The sequence below is a fragment of the Mytilus californianus genome, unplaced genomic scaffold (genome assembly GCF_021869535.1).
Source record: "Mytilus californianus isolate M0D057914Y unplaced genomic scaffold, xbMytCali1.0.p SCAF_3, whole genome shotgun sequence".
Taxonomy (NCBI): domain Eukaryota; kingdom Metazoa; phylum Mollusca; class Bivalvia; order Mytilida; family Mytilidae; genus Mytilus; species Mytilus californianus.
In genome coordinates, this window is record NW_026262679.1 from 10,082,064 (window position 1) to 10,092,935 (window position 10,872).

General features: G+C 32.3%; 1 protein-coding gene across 3 annotated transcripts in view; it reads right to left on the reverse strand.

Annotated features, from left to right (window-relative positions):
- The window catches only part of LOC127733939 (retinol dehydrogenase 12-like), a 70,285-nt gene extending 64,489 nt beyond the window's left edge, over positions 1 to 5,796 (reverse strand). For 2 of the 3 annotated variants that reach the window (XM_052243424.1, XM_052243425.1), the window contains exons 1-2: positions 5,557 to 5,796; positions 4,168 to 4,253 (exon numbers count right to left, since the gene is read on the reverse strand). In XM_052243424.1, coding sequence (XP_052099384.1) covers positions 4,168 to 4,253; positions 5,557 to 5,632 — 162 coding nt within the window. In that variant the 5' untranslated portion in view covers positions 5,633 to 5,796. The remainder of the gene's footprint in view (positions 1 to 4,167; positions 4,254 to 5,556) is intronic. The other variant, XM_052243423.1, reaches the window with a different exon arrangement.
- Positions 5,797 to 10,872: the final 5,076 nt, after the last annotated feature.

Here is a 10,872-nt window from a genome sequence, read left to right on the forward strand (position 1 = left end):
GTGAGGACCATATTTTTACATTGAATAGTGCAATTCGAAACAACGATAAACTTTTTGTGGCTTTCATTGACCTAAAAAAATGCTTCGATTTTTTTTTACAGAGAAATGATGCTTTATAAACTGTTAGTTAATAATATAGATGGTAAAATTTACAACTCTATAAAGAGCATTTACAACAGTTCCGAATCTTGTGTTAAACTGAATGGAAAGTTAACTGACTGGTTCCCCTGTACAACTGGTGTAAAACAAGGAGACAATTTATCGCCTACATTATTTTCAATTTTCATAAATAACCTAATAGATGAACTGAATGAATTGAATATTGGCATTGACATCTCGGACAGGAAATTATCGGCGTTACTTTATGCAGACGATATTGCTTTATTGGCTAAAAGCGAAGACGATCTACAATTGTTGTTAAATAAGCTCGGGGACTGGTGTAAACGCTGGAGGTTCTTAATCAACACCAATAAATAAAAATGTGTTCACTTCAGGAAGTCAAAATGTTAGCAGACTGATTACAATTTCATGATCGGAGGAAATCAACTCGAAGTTGTTGACCAATACAAATACTTAGGTGTTATATTCACATTTAACGGAAATTTTACCACAACCGCCGAAGCACTGTCAAAAGGGGCTGGTAGAGCACTTGGAAAAATAATTTCTAACATTCACTCATTTAAAGAGATTGGAATAAAGTCATTTGAAAAACTTTTTTATTCGTGTGTTGTGCCTATACTAGACTATGCATCCGGAGTTTGGGGGAGCCGAAAGTTTCAAGCCATAGAGAACGTCCAGAACCGATCTATACGTTACTTTTTAGGAGTTCATCGTTTTGCCCCACTTCTTGGTATTTATGGGGATATCGGATGGATCCCGTGCCACTATAGACATTGGACTAATATTGTGCGTCTCTGGAATAGACTTGTTCAATTTGATGACAATCGCATTACAATACAAGCTTTCAATCATGACTATGAAAGATGTAGAAATAATTGGTGTTCTGATTTCAAAGACACTCACGAAACTTGGTATAGTGGAATATTTTGAGCGCAAGGACGTTATAAGTATGACTTTGTTCGAATCCATCTTGAAGGAATACTATAACTGTTTATGGAAAAACGACATTGTGAAAACCCCAAAGTTGAGAACTTATGTAAAGCTAAAGGCAAATTTTGGAATGGAAACTTATGTTAAATTAAATTTGAACAAAACTGAACGATCTTTCCTAACACAACTGAGATGTGGAATTCTTCCTTTGAGGCTAGAGACGGGTAGATATAACTGCGAGGAACCAAATGAACGCTTATGTGAGTTTTGTAACAGCAACTCCACGGAGGATGAGTGTCACTTTATTCTCCGCAGCTCCTTATATAATGACTTGAGACAAAGTGCTTTTAATAATATCTGTTCTGGCAATGAATTACTAAATATGACCAACGATGAAAAGATTTCTTTTTAATGACAAACTATCATAGAAAGCTGGCTAAGTATACAGTGAAAGCTTTCTGGCATAGACGTGTAGTGTTATATACATGAAAAGCTTGATAAACAGTATATTGCAATTTCAATTTTGATCATGTAGTTGACAGTAATGAGTGTAGTTGACTGTAATATTAAAATGTAAAAAGGTTACTTCATGGTCAATCTGAATATTTTCCGTTTCTTTATCATAAATATTAATTTATTATTCATTCAACTGGACATTTACTAAGTCGATCTTTTAATTATTTAATTTTTATTTAATTTTCAATTCTTCATTATGAATTAATTATTTTGAATTTAGCTTAATCTTTTTTCATTATTTTGTTTGAAATCCGTGATAAAAGAAATACGTTTTATGATTTTGAAAGTGACTTATAGACCCAATGGGTCGGGTGTATTTTATTGTTTATGTAATATATATGTATTTTGTTAAACTGTTATTACACATGTCACTATAATAAAAATTTACTTACTTACTTACTTACTTACTTACTTACTATATAGTAACACCAATTATTATACTTCAGTAATCATTTTCTATATAAAATAAGTACACAATGAACTATTTGACCGGTCAATAGTTTCCAATGATGAAAAACCATTTGACCGCAAGCGTCATTATATTTCGCGGAATTTCAACTGCAGCTACGGGATTGGAGGATGTTGAGAATACCGCGGGAGTTACGACGTCGCGTTTTACCTATCGTATCTAGGGATGACGTCAGTGCGGGACGTAGCCGTAGATGAAGTAAACGTTAAACAGTATGGTTGTGTTTCTGCCTTTTATATTACGATAGTTGATTTAGCCCCGACATTTATTGTCTGTTGTCTCTTTCGGTATAATAAAACACTTACTGACTGGATATTCGTGGAATTGTAAGTTTATTGTCCCCTCGGATACAACTATTGCCCTCGGCTACGCCTCAGGGCAATAGTTGCACCTCGGGGGACAATTAACTTACTATTCCACTCATACCCAGTCAATAAGTATAAATTGTTCAGTTACTGCATTGTCCACAATAACTAGTAACACCAATTATTCTGTTACTGCATTATCCACAATAACTAGTACCACCAATTGTTCAGTTACTGAATTGTCCACAATAACTAGTAACACCAATTGTTCAGTTACTGAATTGTCCACAATAACTAGTAACACCAATTGTTCAGTTACTGCTTTGTCCACCATCACTAGTAACACCAATTGTACAGTTACTGCTTTGTCCACAATCACTATTAACATATATTGTTCAGTTAATGCATTGTCCACAATAACTAGATATATATATATATATAGTAACACCAATTGTTCAAGTACTGCATTGTCCACAATAACTAGTACCACCAATTGTTCAGTTGCTGCTTTGTCCACAATTACTAGCACCACCAATTGTTCAGTTACTGAATTGTCCACCATCACTAGTAACACCAATTGTTCAGTTACTGCTTTGTCCACACTAACTAGTAACATCTATTGTTCAGTTACTGCATTGTCCACAAAAACTAGTGACACCAATTGTTCAGTTACTGCATTGTCCACAATAACTAGTAACACCAATTGTTCAGTTACTGCATTGTCCACAAAAATAAGTAACACCAATTGTTCAGTTACTGCTTTGTCCACAATAACTAGTAACACCAATTGTCCAGTTACTGCTTTGTCCACAATAACTAGTAACACCAATTGTTCAGTTACTGCATTGTCCACAATAACTAGTAACACCAATTGTTCAGCTACTGCATTGTCCACAATAATAAGTAACACCAATTGTTTAGTTACTGCAGTGTCCACAATAACTAGTAACACCAATTGTACAGTTACTGCTTTGTCCACAATAACTAGTAACACCAATTTGAATTGTCTACAATAACTAGTGACACCAATTGTTCAGTTACTGCTTTGTCCACAATAACTAGTAACACCAATTGTACAGTTACTGCTTTGTCCACAATAACTAGTAACACCAATTTGAATTGTCTACAATAACTAGTGACACCAATTGTTCAGTTACTGCATTGTCCACAATAACTAGTAACACCAATTGTACAGTTACTGCTTTGTCCACAATAACTAGTAACACCAATTTGAATTGTCTACAATAACTATTACCACCAATTGTTCAGTTACTGCGTTGTCCACAATAACTAGTAACACCAATTGTTCAGTTACTGCATTGTCCACAATAACTAGTAACACCAATTGTACAGTTACTGCATTGTCCACAATAACTAGTAAGATCAATTGTTCAGTTACTGCATTGTCCACAATAACTAGTAACACCAATTTGCATTGTTCACAATAACTAGTAACACCAATTTGCATTGTTCACAATAACTAGTAACACCAATTGTTCAGTTACTGCTTTCGTCAATATGTCATAATGTGTTCGTTCAATAAAAAGCTGAAGCTTCAAAATGGTATCTAATGCATAAAAAAATAGCAAATATTTATGATTTTCGAACTTTTATTATCTTTTTTTCTTTATATGTTTTACATATCTTTTTTTGTCTTAGTAAGATTGAATTATCATTTAGACTTTTATTGTCATGCATGAAAATCAGATTTCACTAACTCTATACCACGACCACATCAATTAATTCTCAAGCATTGTCGTTACATCTCAAACTGTTGCAATCAATGTAGACATTATAAAAAAAATCCACTTAGATATTTCACTTTACCTCCTGTGCTCTTTTTTCTGACCTGCAAGCAATAATTACAGATGCCCCCAACATTGCCATCCATTTTGCTGTCTCATAACCAATACCTACAGAAATACAATATATTTGTGAATGAGAAAACCAACGAACATACCATCGATTATAGAGGTAAAAGACACATATCTTTTGTTAGTCCACTGTTTAAGATTATAAAGAGGGAGGGTTGAGTTCTAAAAAAAAAAAAACGATTATCCAGCCTCGTGTTCATATACCTGTCCCAAGTCAGGAACCTCGTCAATGGTTCTTTTTCCTTGTATCTGAATGTGTGGTTTTTTTGTTGCTCTCTCATGGAATTTGGTGTTGATGGAAAATTTATAATAGTTTCTGTTACATTTCGGCACTACTTTTCTATACTTAAAAGTTTTTTAGAGCCTGACATATTGAATAGACCACTGCCTATTTTAATTAATAACGAGAAGTTGGTGCACCAGCATCTTAATATAGATTAGTCCTCGGCTAGGTCAAACTTTAGAACTATCATTTGCCTTTTCTCCTCTAAGCACGCGATACTTAGGAGTAAGGTCAAAGACCGGTCGGCTCGGTTCGGAATGATGTGTCTGAGGAGAAAAATACGTATTCCTGCGAACTGTTGTAAGCTATCACGTAATATATACTAGTCAACAAAAGTAACGATACACAAGTTTGAACTAAAATTTATCATAGAAATAATAAATAGGAAAAACTGTTAAATGATCCAATAAAAAACATTCATTTGCAAAGCAAATGTATATGATTAAAAGAATCTGACCAAATTGGAAAGTGAGAAAATACCGTGTTATTGAACACAGGGGTCAAATTTACTTTGAGGAAAATGATGACAAAAGTCGGCACTTAATTTCGAAGATGAGAATTAAGTATTCAAATATCTGCAAAGGCATTCAAAATTTTAAGCAGACCATGTTTAAGTTTTAAGTTCTAATATCGACTTTTGAATTTTTGGGTGAAAATACGATTTTTGAAATAAAAAAAATTGCAACCAAAAAAAATTGCGTATTTGCCTTAAATCAATGATTTTGATAAGAAAATAACACTCTGTAAATATTAGACCAATTGGGCAATTATTTACCTTCAAGTTGGTTTAGTGTATCCAATTTCATTATATATGGGAAATACACTGCCTTGTATCGTTTCTTTTGTTGACTAGTATATATCGCCAAACTTTAAAAGGCCATCAATTGGTCGATCTTAAAGCTGATATGAATATTTCCGAAACACGAAAAAGGTTTAAAAACTAGAAAATGAAAATGATCAAACGTAAATACAACGACATCCATTTTGAAATACATTAATCGATTTCTGTTTGTGAAAGTAGGTCTAGTCAAGAGTTTTTGTATAATGAACTTTACATACCAGTATTTCCTCCTGTTACAACTACTATTCTGTCCTTGCTGATTGGAATTCCTTGGAATGATATTTTGCCACCCATTGTTGTTTAATACTTAGTAAAACACACTCTTGTAAAAACGTTATCTGCATTGATATACACTATCTTATGATAAGTATGACCTTATGACATAATGGTTTAAAGGGTTTGATTAATAGCTTTGATATGTACTCGTTTCTGTTAATATTTGAAGATAAGTGCACACAATATTTATGACCTGACTCAAAAGGGTATTGTCATCGTTTCGATCAAAGAGAATAAAAATAATAGAGATATGATTACTATTACTTTTAGTGAATGTTTCGTTATGGTCACTTGACTCGTAAATACCATATAAGTCATATTATATATAGAAATGAAGGACCTCCACCCAGACCCTCATTTCTAAGTTCTTTAATTTTTTTGACCATTTTTCTCTATTCTTTATACTTTTTGCCCATTATTCTCTATTCTGTAAACCCCCATCCACACCCTCATATATATTGAGTTATAATTGTCTGTTTTATGTTTCATATAACCCGTCATAGTACAATTTTTGTTTTAAACTTTAGATACACAATTTCTAGGCTTCCGAATTCAAAAATATACTTACCTAAATGAACAATACTTTGGTTTGAGCATTAAGACTTTGTATCAATAAATCTTGAATTATTAAATTGAAAGAAAAATAAAATTAAAAAACCGAAAAGAAACAATTGTTTAGTCATATTACCAATATTTCTTCATTAGTTCGTTTAATAAAAAGCTGAAGCTTCAAAGTGGTATTTAAAGCATAAAAAAATTGGCAATCATTTATGATTTCATTATTCTTAATACCTGTTTGTTCTTTTTTTGTTGTTGTTTTATCTATTTTTCATTTTCTTCTTACAGCCATGTTGCCAAAAAATACTTAGTAAGAGTGAGTCCTCAATTAGACTGTTGGAATGTTTTTTTTTATATACGGCTTTTTGGAAACCTTTCCTCTGCGGTTTATTTTTTTTTTACCCTTCCACCTTTTTACACAGCTGGTTTACGTCCTACATGTTTTCCATTACAGAAGGATCTTACACACATATAATAAAAGAACATACTGAAAATATGTTTTCAGTGTTTTTAGTTTATAAAACCATTGATGGGTTACTTTAATACGAGCGGTCAATGCTACTATGACCGAGTGATTTCACCATAGTTCATCATATTAACATAATTGACTAAAAATATAAAGCAAAACAAATATAAAATAAAATTTCAAAGCTTCATTGAATAAACTTTAAAGATCACACAACGGGAATCAGTGTGTCATAACGACCTAGTATGTTTCCTATTTGACTTTGGCACCCTTTAAACCGGAATCATAATTTGTTGCTGCAGCTTTATGAACTTGTGATCATTAAATTAATGTGTCACATTCAGCGAATAGCCTTATAGAGATCATCTTAAAAAGATATTCACAATCATGCAGGGCTACTCAAACCATTACCTCCCTCAGTACTCGGAGTACAAAATTTGTGCTCGAAACACCAAATCCAGGATTTCGATTGGTTCATTCCCGAGTCTGAGTACGAAAATCGTGCTCGAAAGTTTTATGACCGCAAGGCCGGGACGCATAGAACGCTTCAATAGAACACTGACAGAATATTTTAGAAAAGAGATGTCAGTGGAAAAAGACTGACTGGCCTTCAAAATTGTCAGAATTTTATTACAACTACAACAACAGGGTACACAAATCTATGTCCTTTGTGGTTGTTGAATGTTGATGTCAAGGTACATAGTGGATTTTAAAAAAATACATAGATTCGAAACTTGAATAGTTTCCCCAAAACAAAAAAATTGTTTAATAAGATAGTGGCACAAAATGTCGTTGTTAAACACAATAAATTATACCATACACATTTTTATGTGGTATCTATACATTGAAACATTGAACAAAACGTTTGTAAATAGGTGTATGTGTTTATAGCTTACGATACAGAATAGGTTTAATTCATTGTTGAAGGCCGTACATGTATCTTTAGTTGCTTGTATACAGATGTCATTTTGTCTCAGGTTGTTTATTAACTTATATTTCGTATTTGTTATCAAGACGTAATGAGTAAAGGGAAGTAACGATAATTACTACAGAACAATTAATCACGGGATCAAGAAAAGCAAACAATTTGAAAATGTTGTAATTTGGATTTCAGTCTTTAATGATTAATGTAATGTAATGTTACGAGTCATTTATTCCTGGTGGTGTTAATTAAAGTACTGAAAATGAGACTATAGGCAAGAAGCAATGGTCTTCTTACATTAAATGCTTTAGAATTATCTGCTTGTGAAACAGCCACTATGTTCCGTCAGTTACTTTGTTCCGGCGGAACTTTTCAACTACATGTAGTTATTTCGTTCCGATGGAACTTTCCAACTAGTTGTTTTATTCCGAGTGCAGTCGAAAAGTTCCGGAAAAAAGGAGCTAGTTGAAAAGTCCCGGAACAATGTAGCTAGTTGAATAGTTCTGGCGGAACAGAACAACTAGTTACATCGTTCCGAATATACCATATTTCGTCCTTTTTGTAGAAAGAGGGGGAAGAATGAATATCAGTATATATAAGAGCAAATCATTAATTTACAAGAATACCCAACGCACTGAAAGGGGTTTCTTTGGGGACAAATATGCAAAATTTAAGTTGTATTTCATAGCTCACATAAAACGGAATAAGTTGCATTATCATGCAAATTTAGTATTCATAGTACCCGCAAGTGGTTCTTTGCATCAATTCTCCAAATGGAACTTTGTGACTGGTTGATAAGTTCCGTTGGAACTTTTGGGTTAGTTTGTTAGTTCCGGTTTTGACTAATTTGGCAAAAAGGAACTTTCTAACTAGTTGATATGTTCCGTTGGAACTTTTCAGCTAGTCACTTTGTTCCGGTGGAACTTTTAAACCAGAGGAAGAACAAAGTAGTTAATAAGTCTTCGGAACTTTTCGGCTAGTTAGTTCTTTCCGCCCGGAACTTTCCAACGTCGGAACAAAAGAGCATTTACACTTGTGTGTAGGCGAGTAGCAATGATCTTCTACATTAAATGCTTTAGAATTATCTGTTTGTGTGTAGACGAGTAGCAATGATCTTCTAACATGAAATGCTTTAGAATTATCTGTTTGTGTGTAGGCGAGTAGCATTGATATTCTAACATTAAATGCTTTAGAAATATCTGTTTGTGAGTAGACGAGTAGCAATGATCTTCTTACATTAAATGCTTTAGAATTATCTGTTTGTGTGTAGGCGAGTAGCAATGATCTTCTAACATTAAATGCTTTAGAATTGTGTGTATTACTTTGCTTATCCAGTAACCTTTGTGGTATCACAATAGCAATGGGGGGCCTCGGTGGCCGAGTGGTCTAAGTAGTTACTACTGTAATCACTAGCCAGTCAACACTGAGGTTGAGTATTCGAACCCCGCTCGTGCGGGTGCACTCGACTCCAATCTTTTTTTTTTTAATTTTTATTATTTTCAAGAATTACAACAAGTACAACACATCAAACATACATACAGTAATATTAGCAATACATTTGAATATCTATTTATTTATGACAATAAACATTGTTGAAAATTCAGTTTTATATTTATATGAAAAGTGAACATAAATACGGAAGAAAAGATAATTTGAGTTAAATGTTTATGTACCACTGTGTGGCACATGAGAAGGCTAAAGTATTTTATGAAAAAGGAAGAGGTTAAAATATCCTGTAAAATTTTCAGTACATAATAAGTTGTGCTATTAGATACAATAATATATTATGTTAGTTTTGGCAATAATTATCTGTAAATAATAAATGACAAATTGAATTATAAAAATAATTCTTTAAATGCATTCCACATGGTATCAAAGTGCTCTTGTCTCTTATTTTTGACTGCCATTATTTTTTCTAAATTGTACATATATTTTAGCTTTTCTTTAATGGCACTGAGTGAAAGATCTTTTAAAAAAACCTCTACTGTTGTATATATATTGTTTCATGTATAGAAAAATCAAATTATATGGGTCACCTTTTCGAACTTTTGATATATCTCCAAAAATAAAATTTAACTTATTCAATGGCAGGCTTACCCCACCAGATAAAAACCAACAATCAATATCTTGTAAAAAATTTTGGATAATCTCACAATTCCATAGAATATGTTCAACAGTTTCATCTTCTAATTCACAAAAAGTACATAGAGGGTTATCAATAAGTTTGATTTTACATAAAAATTTATTTGTGGCAAGAATTCTGTGGTTGATTCTGTACTGAAGCCACTGTAGTTTAGTATTGACAGTGACTGTAAAAGGTAGTTTGAATATATGTTTCCAAATGAAATCTTCGCCTAATATTTCACCCCACTTCAGTTGTCCTGTCGGAGTCACATTGTTACTAATGAGTATTTTGTACATATCTTTAGAACCTTTTCTACTTTTAAAAAAGACTTGTAAGCAAGCTGGAATAAACGGACAACATAACTTATATGAATCTTTTTTGTAATTATTTGCTGCTTTTTTGATAGCAGAAATAACACTCATGTAATTCAAAAAATTTACATTGATATCGTAACATTGCTGTAACAATTCTAATGAAATAAAAAATTCATTTTCATCTATTACATCATTTACATATTGTAAACCATGATTAAACCAATGTTGGTAAAAAACAGGTTTTTTACAAATTCTAATCATATTGTTAAACCAAATAAGACTTGATAAAAAATATTCATAGTCCATATTTCTTTCTTTATCAATTATCATTTCCCATGCTCTGAATACATCTTTCCAAAAACTGTATTTGATATATAAACTAACTTGTTTGATATACTGAACACCACAGTTAAAAAGTTTATTTCTATCAATATCAGACATCAGAATACTTTGCCACTTATTATCTCTCTGAAAAATCCTTCTTATCCATGATGATTTGAGTGCCATAGTAAAACTATAAAGATCTATCATTTTTAATCCTCCCTCCAAATATTCTTTAATCAATACGTCCTTCTTCACTCTATGTACAGGAGAGTTCCATACTAATGTATAAAAAATGTTATTAATTTTTTGGAATACTCTGTCTGAAGGATTAGGCAAAGAAATAATAAGGTGGGTTAAAATAGGTAAAACAAGAGTTTTTATCACAGTTATTCTACCTATTATTGTAAGGTTTCTTTTTGACCACTGTTTTATTATATTCTTAATCTGTATAATTTTATCATTATAGTTGATATTGACAATATTTTCTAAGTCCACATCAAAATTTATACCAAGTAGTTTAAAAGTTTTCTCCCCAATGAAAGGTTAACA